The sequence below is a fragment of the Callithrix jacchus genome, chromosome 6 (genome assembly GCF_049354715.1).
Source record: "Callithrix jacchus isolate 240 chromosome 6, calJac240_pri, whole genome shotgun sequence".
Classification (NCBI taxonomy): Eukaryota; Metazoa; Chordata; class Mammalia; order Primates; family Cebidae; genus Callithrix; species Callithrix jacchus.
In genome coordinates this window covers 6,100,001-6,116,652 of record NC_133507.1, presented here as the reverse complement: position 1 = coordinate 6,116,652, position 16,652 = coordinate 6,100,001, and the positions used below count along the sequence as shown (strand labels likewise).

Below are 16,652 nucleotides of genomic sequence, written 5' to 3'. Positions count from 1 at the left end.
CGTCACCCTTGTTTTCACAAATAAGGGAACTGAGTCTCAGAAAAGCTCAGTGACCACCCCAAGCCCACATGGCTGGTGAATACCAGAGCCCAGAGCCTGTATTATCTGTGTGTTTTACATTGTGTCTCCAACACACAGACCCTGAGCAATCCCAAAATGTGAGCAGAGGTGGAGCCAGGTTCTGCATCCTGAGAAGGCCAGGCCCCGCGGTACGAGGACCAGGATGTCCTAGAAATTCCAAGCCCCCCATCAGCAACTCTCAGACATCCAGACGTCAGGACTCTTTTGTTCTCCTTGAGGTTATTGAGGATCTTCTAAGTTTTGTTTACGTGATTATGTCTATCAATATTTACCACATTGGAGACGAAAGCTAAGAAGCAGTTTAAAGTTCATTAATACACTTAATATTCTAAGGCCATTCCATAAATAGCATAGTGTTAACACAGATAGCATTTTATGGAAAATAACTACATTTTCCGCCAAGAAATCAGTGGGAAGGGTGGACTTGCTTTTTATTTTTGCATATCTCCTTCATGCCTCACTTAAAGCCAGTCAGAGAGTTCATTAATTCACTTAATATTCACTAATTCACTAAAGTTCATTAATTCACTTAATATTCTAAGGTCATTCCATAAATAGCATAATGTTAACACAGATAGCATTTTATGGAAAATAACCACATTTTCTGCCAAGAAATCAGTGGGAAGGGTGGACTTGCTTTTTATTTTTGCAAATCTCCTTGATGCCTCACATAATGAAGACATCTGGACTGTCTGACTGGCCTCTGCGTTCAGTCTGCTATGGTCCCTGTGTCCTGTAGCCTCGCAAAGCTCTATGGAAGACTCAAGGGGGATGGGGAGTGAAAGAGGGAAACAACGCCTAACCCTTGTGAGAAAAGGTTGGACTTGCTGGTCCTCTGAAAGCATCTTGGAAACCTAGGGGTTCCCAGACCATACTTTGAAACTTGACTTGTATAATTACCAAAGGGAATTATTTTCCATGATCATAATCATAGTGTTTGCTGTTACAACAAGGTCGTAAACAGCTTACGGGGTTGGATCTCAGTTTCTGGACTTAGCTGTGTGACCTAGGGCCAGCAGCTTGTTTGTTTCATAAATGATATATTTATGCATTCCCCTTCTCTGATTATAAAGGTAACATATGGTCATGGCAAAGCATTCAAACAGAAGAGACATATCAAATTAAATTTGGGGGGTCTCCCATAATCTCCATTGTTAAATGAGAAAAATAATAGTACTTACTTTGCCGGATGATTGTCATGAAGCCAAAATGAGTTGTTTGCCTGTGTATGTGACATTTAGAAATTCACTCTATTGAAGGGTTAGCTTTGTTAATTTCAGGTATCATTTATTGATATCCTCTTGGTAAAGTGCTTGTTCATCTTTTGCCCATTTTTCTATTGGATTGCCTGCCCTTTTCTCATTGATTTTTAGGAGTTTATTTCTTATTCTGGTTATGAGTCTTTTGTCAGACCCACTATCTTGCTGACTCAGGAAAAAACCTCAGTTAGTTTTGCTGTAAACCTAAGAGAAAAATGATTGGTGTAAAGATTAAATTAAAAGAAATCACCCTTGTTAAAAACTTTGGAGTGCAACACAAATACGAATTTATACTATCTAGCTGTTTTCTCTGCAAACAAGAATTTAGAAACGGAGGTTAGGTCTATCGTTATGTGTTTGCTTTTGTTTTTTTTCTAAGCATCTATACAAAGGCAAAAAAAAAATATGATAGGAGCTCAGTAAAATCACATTGAATAATGTCACCCAATAATCCACAAAAGAATAATTGCTGCAGAAATGCAAGATCACCACAGCAGTCGTACTCTAAACCAGATACGCGATTACTCAGATTGATTTTCGAAAGCACGATCACTTAAATCAAAGTATGTTCTCAGCTGAAGTGCTCAGATTGAAAAAGAATGGAGTTAGGCACGCTGACTTGAGGGTGCCTTGCCACACCGGCCTTCTGGGACTCTGTGGTGGGCTGGGGACTTTCCTCCTCTTGCGTTTATCCCAGAGGGAGAAGGGAGTTAGGTTTTGCAGGAGAGCATGTGTGCGAGTAGCCACGTGGTGACAGCCACTGGCACTGAGTGACATTGCACAGATTGCAGCGTGCTCCTCCTCTTCCCACCTCCTATAGCAGTCAGGGCAGCGGTTTTCATCCCTGCTTCGCAGGAGACAATACTGAAATGCACAGAAGCCAGTTGCCTGCTGAGCTGGGAGCCTCCAGGTTTTTTTGCCCATGTGGACTCTGTTCTTCCATGCCTCCTGCCCAGTGGAGCAGGGCAGGAATAGGAGGGGGCAGCCTGAGGATCTGGAATTGCTGAAACCCACTTTCACGGTGCAATGCTCTGAATGTTGGTGTCCTCTGCTGAATGCATATGTTGAGATCTGAACCCCCAAGGTGATGGTATTAGGAGGTGATTAGTCCACGAGGGTGCAGTCATCATGGATGGCGCCCTTATATAAGAGGCCCCAGGGACCTCCCTCACCCCTTCCACCCTGGAGGAGCCAGTGAGGATGTGGCTGCCTATAAACCTGGAAGCCAGCCCTCACCACACACCAGGGTTCAACCATAGGGGCAGGTTAATCATGGACTTCCAGCCTCCAGTACTGTGAGAAACAAACTTCTATTGTTTATAAGTTGCCCAGTGTATGATATTTTGTTATAAGCATCCAAGCAAACTAAAACACAGAGTCTGTGCTACTTTACGGCAGGCATCCAGGTTCCCGTGGATGCTATTCTTCGGGAGCCTAAACCTGCATATTTATCCACAGGCCTCTGGGCCAGGGTTGGCTGTTTCTGTCCCCTCTCTTGCAGGAACCCCCTTGTTTGACCAGGGGGGCCTACAACTTGGGAGGGAGTGACTGTTGTAGGCAGCTCTGCCTGCTGATTCATGGTTTCAGGCTCAAGTGCTGCATGGCAGGCTGGGGGCTCTGGCAGCAGTGGAGGATCTTTGGGTGAAAGACAAGGAAACTTCCCTCCTGGGGTGAGGAACTGGATTTATTCTCTAGGTAAATTCTGGGCAGTGGGAGTAGATCCCCTGCATATCTGACCTGAATGTCCTTCTGTTGGGGGCCCGGAGGGCCACGTGGGAACAATAATCCCATCTGGGGACTTTCTTCATCAGAGGTGTGGCCACAATCCCCAGGTCTCCCAGTTCACCTGCCGCCTGCATGGCCAAGTGCAAACCGTGAGGCAAAGAAGTTGAGTGCCGGGCTGAAGTCCTGCTCCAGTTCTCTGTGCAGAAGCCTTTCAGGAGCTCAGCTTTAGTGCAGCAGGGTGGGGACAGCTTGACAGGGATTGAGGAAGGAGAGGGCTGTGGGGAGAGGGGAGGGGAGAGATGGGCTCTGAACCTACTTTTGGAGCAGCCCTGGGGAAGGGAGGGCTTTTCTTGCTAGCTGGTCAAGATCTTGCAGGAGAAAACATGGCACCTGCAGACCTATCGCTGCCAGAGTTCCACAGGACCCCTTTGAGAAGGGGGAAAGGAGTCAGTCAGGAGCCATTTTGCAAATGAGGAGACCGAGGCCTGTAGCCACTGCCTCTCATCTGTGGTCACAGGCGTGGGGGGCTGGAGACAGTAATGCCTGCATAGAGCCTTGGCAAGCAGGGCTGGTGGTTGGGACCAAGGGACAAAGGCTCAGGGCTGGGGTGCACATGGTGGGTGGGAGGGGATCCACATACTGTGCTATTGTAGGATCACAGGTTGTTAAATCAGAGGCCCAGCCCCAGGATGCCACCCTTGTCACTCTGGGTGAAGTCCATGTCCCTGTCTTCCTTTTAGTAGGGGTCCTGTTCCCCCGCTTCATGACCCTCGTTACCATTTGTTGTTACAGGTTGTTATAGTGTACCGTTACTGTGTTGTATAACTCCACCTCACCCCCCACCACCCCAGCACACGCACAATTTTTATTCTAGGAGCTCAGGAGCAATATTAATTTCCACTGCACATGTCAGGCAAGCATAATGCTGGGGACAGGAAGTGTTCCATACATATTTGTTGAATGAATGAATGAAAACTTGGCTGGATGATGGCTTGTAACAAGGGCTTGTGTACTTCACTAAGGATTTTTGAATTGATCCTTTGGACAGTGCAGTTGGAGGAGAGTGATCTGATTGTATTGGTGGTCAGAAAGCCCGGTCTGAAGATGAGTAGAGGATGCCTGTGTGTGTGTACACTTGTGTGTGCATAGGGGCAGCTGGCTGCACAGTGGGGATGGGAAGGAGGTGAGGGACCTTGTCACTGCAGACAGAGAGCCAGGAGACTCAGCCCATGCGTGACCTGGGCAGGTGCCAGGAGGAGGGAGATTGTTCTGGGAGCATGGTTCCTCATGCCCTCCTCTCTCCCTCGTCGTTGGGGGCTCCCCTAACGGGCATCCCTGCATGCTCAGGTGGTGGCAGCCGCTGCTTGTTGATTACAATTTGAAAAGCCGCACTTGGTCCCAAGCTGCCACACACTAGAAATTCAGTGTCCCTCTAATGGGGTTTCTGTTAGAAGGTTGGAAAGAAGAAAGCCTTTTAATTAGATTGGTAGTTACTGAGCTCCCAAACCACAGAAGCCTTTCTCTCAGCGGATGAAGACACAAACGCAATTAAAAGAAGGAAAGGCACCTAAATGGAGCCCTTGCTAATTTTAAGTCCATTAAAAACAACAACTCCTTAATAAGTTGAGGCAACACATACACGTTCTGAAGGGTTTGACGGGGCTTCCCGATAATACCGGAGATTGAACTGGAGGGTGCTCCAGCAGCATAAATGGATGGCTCCGCGGGGGACCATGGCTCAGTGCAGAGTACAGAGACGTCTTAGCTCTACAGCTGCTCCCACTGAAAACTCTTGGCACATTTTATTTAGAAAATAGGATATATTTTTTCCTGTAACTGAATGAATGTTCAGCTTCCTGTGGCCATTGCCCCTGGCCTACAGTCCCCTGAGACATCATCCCATGTCCCTCACCAGGCAGCCCTGTCCTCTCTGTGGGGTTTGCCCTGCCTGGCCCATCTCACCCCAGAGGTTCCCGGCATGTGAGGGGCTGGGCTGGAGCACTGATGCATCGAAGTGTCCCTGCCAACTTCAGACATGCTCGACACATTTTTATTTGAATGAGAGGCAGTGCTTTTTCATTTGCATCCCTGCCCACTGACACGCCCCAGCAGATGCCACGTTCTTTCTGCCTCTGGGGCTTCTTTTTGGAAACTGCCCATTGGTGAACCAGGCCAAGTAGTTTCTATTGTGGGAGCTTGAGGTTTCAGCTCCTGGCACATCTTCACAGGGGCCTTAATTAATACTTTCCCTGGAGAGGGTGTCAGTTGCTGAATTCACAGAGGCCTTTAGGCCGGCATTGATTATTTCATACTGAATCGCAGCATTTTCAGTGTAACTGTTGTACAAGATTCACTCATTTGCCTCCTTTCACGTTGTTTTATGCTGAGCCATATTGGGCTTGGTCAGCCGTATGAAAACACTAGTTGCAACCCATTTGGAAAGGCCAGTCTTGACGGGTCTCTTCTTTAGATGTCCTGTGCTGGAGCAGAGCCACAGCTGGCACCCTATCCAAGCTCCCTGGTTAGCACTAGACTTAGCTGGAGCCAGAACTCAGGGAGGTGTTTTGGGAATGAGGGAAAATGGGCTCTGGAGTCAGAAAGATCCAAGTTTGAATGGCTGCTTCGTAAAGTCACCTCATTTTTCTCACCTTTAGTTTACTCAGCGGGGTAGGCTTTACCTTCAGGTGTATTTCAAGAGCCTGAAGTGCCTCCTAGGAGACAGAGGATGAGAGAAAAGACATCCCAGATCTTCGGGGACAAGGCAGAGTCACAGACCACGGGGCACCATCCGGACAGGGTGCAGCAGCTCCACACAGGGCCGTGGCCCCTTTCCTGGGGGAGGGAGGCATAACATATTTCTATTTGTTTAAAACTGTATATATTTTGGAAATAAACCTGACTTTTAAAAATTGGATTTTCACCTATTTTTATGTTTTTTTTTAAAGTGTATGCATCATTTACAAATACAAAGATAAATAGCTAAATCGTTAGCAGGCATCATTTCTGGATGGTAGGTTGCAGAGTTTTAATTTTCTTCTTTCTACTTTGCACCTCTTAGAAGTGCTCTATAAATGTGTCTTACTTTGGAATAAATAGAAAAGCTTAACTCTGGGGAAATGCTGCTTGCATATATTGGAAGTACTTGGCGCATTCTAATTTCCACACACAACAAGGATCCCAGCAGTCAGATCCCCATGTGAATAACTGTCTCTTTCTTCTTTTGTAAGCCATATCATATTTATGCTGCCTTTTTTTTTTTTTTTTTTTTAAGGATGAGAAGAACCAAGTTTTAACTACCAACATTTGGCTTCAAATGGTAAGTTAAGAGAGTGACAATCTCACCCGTAGGCCTGCAAGATCTTGATCCCAAGATACTTGTCCTGATTCCTGAGATGCTTGCTTCTGAGAGGTTTAGGGAAAAAAAGGGCCATGGCTGTCACCCCAACTCCACACCTGCCAACAATGAACGTTGGATGTACAACAGTATGGTCTGCAGTGCTCAGTGCAGGGGCAAGCTCAGCACATACCCCAGGGTGATGCGGGAACACTTTGGAAGCACTTCAGGCAAGACAAGTAAGAAGATACAGGGGTGGCCAGGCACGGTGGCTCTCGCCTTTAATCCCAGCACTTTGGGAGGCCCAGGTGGGCAGATCATGAGGTCAGGAGATCGAGACCATCCTGGCCAACATGGTAAAACCCTGTCTCTAATAAAATTACAAAAATTAGCTGGGTGTGGTGGTGTGTGCGTGTAATCCCAGCTACTCAGGAGGCTGAGGCAGGAGAACTGCCTGAACCCAGGAGGCGGAGGTTGCGTTGAGCCGAGATTGCGCTACTGCAACTGCACTCCACCCTGATGAGAGAGCAAGATTCCACCTCAAAAAAAAAAAGATACAGGAGCATGTAGATGTCTACAATCTATACCATAGCCGGTCCCCAGGACTTGAGCTCTGGCCCTGCCCTCTGTAGCCTCCAGAACTGCATGGAATGTTCCTAAACCGGAGGCCTTTGTACTTTGTATTCTTATGATGCTTGCAAGAATTTTGATATGCTGTATATCATCCGTGGATTTTTAACTTGATATCTGCAATACTAACCTAGATTTCATTAATTGCAAGTGATGCCTCTTATATCCAATTGTGAATATTGATACTGAAAAATAAGATGGTCAGTCTCTATTTTAAATGGAATCAAAATGCCTTAACGATTTAGCGCCCATATCATTCAAACACCGTATGAACAAGCCTTTCTTTACACTGTCAGATTTTAGCATAGACCCTTTTTCTCTTTGTGTCCGCATTTCTATTCTACTTTCCACATGGAATTTTATCCTAATGTAATGTGATGTTACATTTGAAAGTCTTTTAGTTTTCTCCTCTGAGTCAGTCTTGTTCTGTCATCCAGGCTGGAGTGCAGTGGTACAATCTGGGCTCACTGCAACCTCCGCCTCCTGGGTTCAAGTGATTCTCCTGCCTCAGCCTCCCAAGTAGCTGGGATGACAGGCATGCGCCACTATGCATGGCTAATTTTTGTATTTTTTAGTAGAGATGGGGTTTCCTCATGTTGGCCAAGCTGGTCGCAAGCTCCTGACCTCAGGTGATCCACCCACCTTGACCTCCCAAAGTGCTGGGATTACAGGTGTGAGCCACCATGCCTGGTGGAAAGTCTTTTATTAATCACTATACCTTGGTTCTTTCAAATGTAAATATTTACATCAGAATTATTCCTTTACACTATAAGTTTTAAATTTTGTTTCTTTTGTACTGATTTAGGATTGCTATTATTATTGGTATTATAATGCATCAAGGTGGCATAAATTAAAATTTTTATGTAATTATAAAACATAAATTTTTATTGACAATTTATATCTCTGCCAAAGACAAGTTTGTTTTGAATTAGTTCATGCATCCACAGATGACTTTTTATTACTTGAATGGAGAGAATAACAGTTTTCGTATCAATTCTGTTGCTGTTTTTTAACTAGGTGTAGTAACATGAGCAGTTGGACATGAAAGGCGTTTTCTTAAAGCAATGCCACTCAAGCTTTGAACTTCTTAGAGATTATATGCCCGAAATAATGTAGTTTTCGTCAAATGTATCAGCTGACAACTTGGTTAGTTTCTCTTTCAATTTTGTTGAAAACAAAGACTTAAAAGAATTCAAGCTCACCTGACCTTTGAAAGTATTTGCCATCCAGTTTGTAAGGTAATTCACACAGACGCAAACCTGATACTTGAAATGACCCTTCATTTGCTTCTTGGGTTGGTGTGCCAAGATGGGAGTTGAGGTAAGATAAGAGAAATGTGCCTTCTTTGTAAAGTGGAATGGGAGAAGTAAAAATGGAGGCAAAGGATAGTCCTATGTGGTTCTTGGGCAGGTGAGTTTTCCTGAGAATACATATGGCATTGAGGGATAGAAAACAGATCTGCGTCCAGCCTGGCTAACATGGTGAAACCCTGTCTCTACTAAAAATTCAAAAATTAGCTGGGCATGGTGGCCTGTGCCTATAATCCCAGCTACTTAGGAGGCTGAGGCAAGGAGAATTGCTTGAACTTAGGAGGTGGAGGTTGCAGTTAACTGTGGTTGCACCACTGCATTCCAGCATGTGCAACAGAGCAAGACTCCATCTCAGAAAAAAAAAAAAACCAGATCTGCTTAAAGCCATTGCTAGGTGCCCAAGGTGCACCTTTAGCTACATGTGAGAGCCTTGCAGAACCTTCACAGTGGTCAGGTGAGAGCCCTCTGGAGATCTCCCTGCAGGATTTAAAGGAGCATGCTTCAGTGACCACATCCCTGCCCTCACCTGTGCCATCTAGTCTGACTTCCCTCCTTTTGCCCAGGGCACGTGATCCGTGCTTTCCTGGAAGGCTCAGTGCTTCCTCCCATTTACAGGCTCGTTTCCTGGCCCTTTCTCAGAGCCCTGCATTTATGATTGTCCTTGCTGCCTCTAACATCATAATAGCATCCGTGGGTCATTCTCACTCTTGTCCCTCCCACAGACTTCATTTGGATAAATTGTTAACACCATGGATCCATTGGCTCAGACCAAAAACCTTAGTCACCCTTAACTCTTGTCTTGCACACCTCACCTCTGATACATCAGCAAATCCTAGCAGCTTGACCTGCAGAACTGATCCAGCATCTAATTACTGGGCATCAACCATGATGCTTTCACCCTGGTCTACATAGGCATCATCTCTCACTTCCATTATTGGAAGTCTCCATGCAAACTTCCTGCTTCAGCGTTGCCCTTTCTGGTGGTGTTTGTCCTCAACATAGCAGCCAACATATATCTCCTTGGCACAGACTCCTCCAGGGGCTCCTGACTCCCTGGGCAAAAGGAGGAGGAGGAGGAAGTAAAAGGAGGAGGAGGAAGTAAAAGGAGGAGGAGGAGGACAAAAGGAGGAGGAGGAGGACAAAAGGAGGAGGAAGTAAAAGGAGGAGGAGGAAGTAAAAGGATGAGGAGGACAAGAGGAGGAGGAGATAAAAGGAGGAGGGGGACAAAAGGAGGAGCTGAAGCCCTTGAAAGTGGCCTTGGATTCAGTTCCCTCCCTGCCTGGCTTCTCTTTCTTTTCCCATCCCCTCTGTCCTCTGCTTCCTGGCTGCACTTACAGCTCTCTTGATGTTGGGTGACACATGTCACCCAAGCATGTACATGCCCACCTCAGGGCCTTTGCACTGGCTGCTCTCCCTGCCAGGAAAACTCTCCCTAAGAACCACTTGATCTCCTTCACTTCTCACTGGTCTCTTCCTAAAGGTCACCTCTTCATTGAGGTCTTCCCTGAGCTCTGATGTATGGTCCCAAACCTTCCCCTCTACCTCCAGCCCACTCTGCTCTCTTTATCCTGCTTCATTTTTATCCCAAAGGCTTCTCATCATTGAACTCACTTTGTGTTCACTCATCTATGTGTTCATTGGTTCTGAGTCTTCCTCCTGCTTAGAATGTGTGCATCGGAGGAGGAGGGATGGGGACAGGGTTCCGGGCGGATTCAATCACTGCCATACTCACAGCCCCTAGCCACTCTCTCACCTGTAGCAGGCACTGAAGAGCTTTTGCCGAATGAGTGAATGAAGCAAAAACTCCAGGTGAGCCTTGAGGTGCTTAGGTAGTGTGACACAACGTAAAGCCATCTCCTAAACAACTGTGAGCACTTCCGTACTGAGTGCGTAACGTCAGGCTCTGCAGAAAGAGGCAGGTGCTTCCCTTTTAAATTGAAGTTAGATGTTTGCTGTGCCCTCTAAGGAACAGAGCTGCTATTGACATTTTTCTTACAGAGAGAAATGCATGATATGGGGAGCTCTCTCTTCCTGGTGCCTATCTTCCTTAGCCCTAAGTAAGTGAATAGTCTTCAGCAATGTATATGATTTGGCAATTTTCTTTAAAGGATGGTGATTTCCAAGAGAAATGTCACTGGATTATTACTTCTAGTATTGAGTTCAGAAACATCCTTGCTTCGGAGGGTGTCACCAGAGACCTACAAATTATTTCAAGCACAGCTGGTTTGTAATTAAAGCTTACATTTGCAGAAGCATCTGCCGCTTCATTTGTTTGAAAACTCGCCTTTGAACTCGCCTCCTCTTCTGGAGCAACCTACTATGTGGAAGGCATTGAACTGGGCCAGGTGAGGGGACCAGAAATATATAACCCAGTTTCTACCTTTAAGCCATTTAATCAGGCTGTGTAATTAACACGTTTAGAAGAAAATGGAGGCTGAAGAGAAGGAAAGGAGGAGGAGGAAAAAGGATGAAAGGAGGAAAGGAGGAGGAGAAAAAGGAGGAGGAAAAAAGGAAGTGGAGGAAGTGGTGGAGGAGGAGAAAGGAGGAGAAAAACAGGAGAAGGAGCAGGCAGAGGAGAGGGAGAGGAAGAAGAGGAGGAAAAAGGAGGAGAAAGGAGGAGCAGGAGAATAAGAGGAGGAGGTGGAGGAGGAGGAGGTAAAAAGGAAGAGGCAGACAAGAGGAGGAGGTGGGAGATAACATTTATCTGGAAAGCTGCTTCTCTAGACGATCTAGCAGTTGTAACATTGCTTCCCAACTGAATTTATATATATATATATATATTTATATATATAATAAATATAAATATATATAATATAATAAATTTATTATATATATATTTTTTAATTGCACTTTAGGTTCTGGGGTACATGTGCAGAACATGCAGGATTGTTGCATAGGTACATACATGGCAGTGTGGTTTGCTGCCTCCACCCCCTCATCACCTATATCTGGCATTTCTCTGCATGTTATCCCTCCCCAACCTCCCTACCCTCCGCTGTCCCTCCCCTATTCCCCCGAAACAGACCCCAGTGTGTGATGCTCCCCTCCTTGTGTCCATGTGTTCTCATTATTCAACAGCCGCCTGTGAGTGAGAACATGCGGTGTTTGATTTTCTGTTCTTGTGTCTTTTGCTGAGAATGATGGTTTCCAGATTCATCCATGTCCCTACAAAGGACCCAACTGAATTTTTAAGGGCTCACAAGAATCCTCGGTTTAAAGCAAACCTTAACAGTCAGCTAACTGATGCCTGTGTCTCTGTGCCCCCAGCCAGTGTTTCAGCCTAGAAGCTCTGGCGTTCCTACTCATGTCTACAGCGTGGACACAGGGAACTCAGCTGTCACCAGGGCAAGCTTGGATGCTGCCTAGGGGCCACTTCTAAGCAACCTTCCATTGATTGCTGTTCTTGTGTTCCCTGGCTGGGGACCGGCCTGGCCTGACCCAGCGCGATAATGGACACACGCAAAGTGAAGCTCGATACTGAAGGCTCTCAGGGCCGGGTTCCGAGGGGAGTGCAAATGTGGGCGGGAGCAGAGAGCCACAGAAAGGGCTCTAGCAATGGGTTTTTCTCCTCTCGAGTCTCATGTTTCTGAATGCCTGTCCTGAAAATCTGAGTCCATGCAATGTTTTCTCCAGGGCATTTGAACTCTGCAAATGATACATTTTCTGTCCATTAAAAATGGAAAAGGCAGAAAAGTGAAAAAACGAAAAATTCTCTTTGCCCCTCAGTTTGTTGGTTTTGTTATTCATTCTCCCAGGTGCCCTTGATTTTGATCATTCAGAAACGTGAGGGAGTAGAAGGAGGCTGATCTTTCTGTTCACCTCTTCATGATCCTAGGAGGAAGCAGCTGGTTCCTCTGCAGATTAGTTTTTGTCATTTTGAGAGGCCTGTCAGACATAATCTGATTTAATCTATGAAAAGAAATGACAGAAGCCATTTCCGTTTCTGAAGAAACATTTGAACTATCCAGAGACTTAAATCTGCTTTTAAAAAATCTGTCTTCTCTGCTGACGGTGGCTCATGCTTATAATCCCAGCCCTTTGGGAGGCCGAGGCAGGGGGTCACAAGGTCAGTAAATCGAGACCATCCTGGCCAACATGGTGAAACCCTGTCTCTATTAAAAATGCAAAAATTAGCTGGGCATGGTGGTGTGCGCCTGCAGTGCCAGCTACTCGGGAGGTTGAGGCAGGAGAATTGCTTGAATCCAAAGGCAGAGGTTTGGACCGAGATTGCGCTGCTGAACCGAGATTGCGCCACTGCACTCCAGCCTGGCTACGGAGCGAGACTCCTTCTCAAAAAACAAACAACAACAACAAAAATACCTCTGTCTTCTCTTATTTTGCAACCGTGACCCTTCTGGCATTTGATTTCCCAGCCTTCCTGGGTCATTCTCTAGCTTTAACCTCCTAATTATAATTATGGTCCCATAGCATCACACCAGAGATGATTCGTTTTAAACCGTATTTTTTTCCTCAGATGTTTACCTTTTTAATTTCTGCATTCATTGGCGCTTGATCTCTGACACGTGGAAATGCCACGCTTCCTGTTCACAGACAAGCCAGCTAATGTCTTGCTTGGGGCTGTGACAGCATGTCAAGGTGAGAGCGATGTTTCAACCATTACGTCTCACCAAGAGAAGAGAGTGCGGGTGGAAAGAAGCCTGCTTTCCTCCTCTCTCAAAATAATGCACCGGAAGAGTTTTGAAAAGATAAGTGTTTTCTGACATCAAACGTGTGATGGCTTTTCCAGCACCAACAACTAATTTTCCAGCAGCAGCAGGGGGTCCACCAATTCCATTCATTTCTCACTCTATCTACCTGGAGTTCAAATCAGAACCAAAGGTGAAAGGGCTCAGCCTCACTTCAGATACCAGCTGCAGATGGGGTACCCAGGCTACCCGTCTACCCAGGTGACTGAAAATTCGAGGGTTCCCGTACCCTTCTCCCCCAGGTTCAGTAACCTTCTAAGATGGCTCACAGAGCTCTGGAAAATACTTTCCTTATTTAATAAAATTTTAAATAATATATAAACTTGTTTATTTATAAATATATATAAATTAAAAATATATTTATCAAATAAATATTTAATATCTACTTATATAAAATACCCTGGAGAAAAGATGACATGGATTCAGATTTTCAGAACAGAAATTCAGCAACATGAAACAAATTGGGAAGAGAAAAAGCCATGACTGGTGTTTATTGGTTTAGTCTAAAAGATGCAGCTCAGGAACCACCAAGTGGAAGGATGCTGAGGGCGGGGCGTGGATGCAGGAAGGGCATGCAGAGCGGTCATGTCTTCTCCCCAGCAGACACCCTCCTGGCACCTGGATGTGCCCATCAAGAGTGTTTATAACTCTGCCTCCAGCCCCTTTCTCCCCCCTCTCCAGAGCTGTGACTGCAGTGGGAGGAAAGCTCCTTCCTGCAGTCACCCGGTGACCTGCCGCCATGACAGCTGTCTAGGTGCCCAACCCTAAGTCACCTCTTCAGTGTAAACTCAGGCCTCAGGCACAGTCAGAAGGGGCTATTTATGGATCACAAAAGACACTTCTCTTACTCAGGAAATTCCAAGGGCTTTAGAAGCTCAGCGCCAGGAAAACCGAATCTATTTTCTTATTATACCATAATGTATTTTTTTAAGTAAAAGTTAGCTTTCCTTTTCCTCCCTCCCTTCCTCTCTCTCATCCCTTTCCCCTCCTCCGCCCTCCCTCAAAGCTTCCATGCTGCTAGCTAGCATCCACACATATTTAGATTCCTGTGGGCTCCAAGCAGCGCCAATGGGGCCCTGGTGCCTGAGCCATGGAAGAATTGGGATTCCCTCAGTGCCTTTTAGATCAATGGCTTCTTTCACCCTTGGGTGTCCCCTTACAACCCTGGATACTCTTTTTTTGAAGATTTAATAAGAAGGAGTCACACAGAAAGAGGGAGAGAAGGGAGAGCACACACTCCTCTAAATGTGGTGGTCTAGGAGTCCAAGTTCATGGATGCTTCTTTTCAGATCCCCACTCTGGAAAACATGCCAGGTGCTGTCCACAAAGACTTTGCCTGATGCCTCTTCCTGAGGGACCTAGGAAGGAAATGCTTTGAGAGAACAACGTTTTTCTAGAAGGTTGTTGTTTATAGGGTCTTATTCCAGATCCATTCTTAAGAAACATTCATGGGAGCCTGAGGGGGTCACCCCAGGCTCAAGAGTGTGGACCTGGGCTCCACAGCATGCAGCACTGAGGTTCCTGCTCCACGTGGGCACTCACTCTTCCCCACCTTCAGCTGCAGCTACGTTATGACTGTTATTACAGCTCCCATGTCCCACAGGATTTTGTAAAATGGGGAAATCCCTCTCTTTCTCTTCCTTTAAGCCGTCATTCATCACTTGCTGACCAGGGCCATTTGACTTCCATCTGCGGCTGCACACATGGTCTCATCCCATCCTATGAGGCAGGGTACGTACAAGGAACCTGCAGTTAAGAGACAGTGATTTGCCTGAACAAGCTCCCACCACTAGTCTCTGCCAGAGCCTTGGTGCAAACCCAGGTCTGTCTGATTTGGATGCTTTCTGCAGCTCCCCCCACCTTTTCTGCCATAGCTGTTGCTGGAAAAGGGTCCCAATCCAGACCCCAAGAGAGGGTTCTAGGATCTCACGCCAGAAAGAATTCAAAGAAAGTCTGTAAAGTGAAAGCAAGTTTGTTAAGAAGGTAGAGGAGTAAAAGAATGGCTACTCCATAGAGCAGCCCCAAGGACTGCTGGTTGCCCATTTTTGTGGTTATTTCTTGATGATATGCTGAACAAGGGGTAGGTTATTCACGCCTCCCTTTTTTAGACCATATGGAGTAACATCCTGATGTTGCCATGGCATTTCTAGACTGTCGTGGCGCTGCTGGGAGTGTGGCCCCGAGGATGACCAGAGGTCACTCTTGTGGCCATCTTAGTTTTGGTGGGATTCGGCCAGCTTCTTTACTGCAACCTGTTTTATCGGCAAGGTCTTGATGACCTGTACCTTGTGCCAACCTCCTGTCTCATCCTGTGACTTAGAATGCCTCACCATCTGGGAACACAGCCCAGTAGGAAGTTTCAGCCCTGTTTTACCCAGCTCCTGTTTAAGATGGAGTTGCCCTGGTTCAAACGCCTCTGACACAATGGTCAGCCTGCTTTGGAGCAAGGGAAAATTGCAGATGGGCAGCAGCATCAGGGAGATTGAGCCAGAAGAACCAGCTCTAGTAGAGCCCAAAGATCAGTTTGCTTAAAGTCAAATAACACAGTTAAGTCCTGACCCAGTGACTAAAACCTCCTAGCTTTCTGAACCCCAGCTTCCTCTTGTAAATGGGAGCAGTCATCACGCTGACCCTCCCGGACTATCGTGAGTCTGGACATACACAGGACACTGGACTAGCATAAAGGCTGTGGTCTGGCTGGGAAAGGATGAGTTCTTGCTACACACAGTGGGGTATATGGGTGTGGGGAGGCAGTGTGCAGCTCTGGCTATGTCTTGGAAGAGGTCTGGGTTTGACCAACCAAGCACTCCCATTCCAATTCCCATTTCCTGTCTTCCCTCCATCTCCAGCCATTATTCAGCAGGCAGGGGAGAGGGGAGAAGTGCCTTGGATTATCATGCCCACTTACCAGGGCAGTTATGGAACCTTGTGGCCCTGACCCATGTGGTAATAATGGTGAAGGTGACTGACTCTGTGATAATTAGTGACCAAGCCAGAGAAGCATCCCAGGGTGAGAGGCAAGACTGTGGCACAGAAAGCACAGGTGTTGGCTGTGGAAGGGCCTCGTGCCCATGGCAAGGGAGAGAGATGAAGGGAAGCAAGGGCAGAGGTGCCAAGTTGGAGCAAGCTGCAGGAAGCGAGGCTTGGTTGGTACCCAGGCATTCCTGGAAGACAGCTGGGACAGGACCCACCCTTTCTGGGTATGCCCCCCCGCCCCTCCCCAACCATGTCCATCTCATTAGAGACCCCATCAGGCACCTGTCAATTCTGAATGCCCCAGAGGATACTATGGCACATCACCCATGAACACATCCTCATTGCTGGAGGTCCCTGGCTGCAAAGTGATGTCACTCACCTGGATAGTTCCTCTCCTCTGATGTCAGATTAGATCCTTCTAGACCTGGGACTATCTCTGTGGATGCTGCCTGCCCTCCGCAGAGGATGGTTGGTCTGGGACATGTCTTTTGACTCCCTTGTTGGCAGTATCAATAGCTCTAGGCCCATAGCCCCTCATCTGCAATCCCAAATCTCAGCCCCTCTGACATTTCCTCCCCCCTCCTTTGATGTTGTTTTTGTAACTTTGCATCAAACTCTTTTGATCTGGAGT

The 16,652-nt window shown here is 46.5% G+C and overlaps 1 protein-coding gene across 2 annotated transcripts in view; it reads left to right on the top strand.

Moving 5' to 3' along the window:
- Positions 1 to 16,652, top strand: part of CHRNA7 (cholinergic receptor nicotinic alpha 7 subunit) — a 143,743-nt gene that overhangs the window by 63,008 nt on the left and 64,083 nt on the right. For both annotated transcript variants that reach the window (XM_078375839.1, XM_035303599.3), the window contains exon 3: positions 6,337 to 6,381. Coding sequence is in view for 1 of the 2 variants with exons in the window: in XM_035303599.3 (XP_035159490.1) it covers positions 6,337 to 6,381 (45 nt within the window). In the remaining variant the exon portion in view is untranslated. The remainder of the gene's footprint in view (positions 1 to 6,336; positions 6,382 to 16,652) is intronic.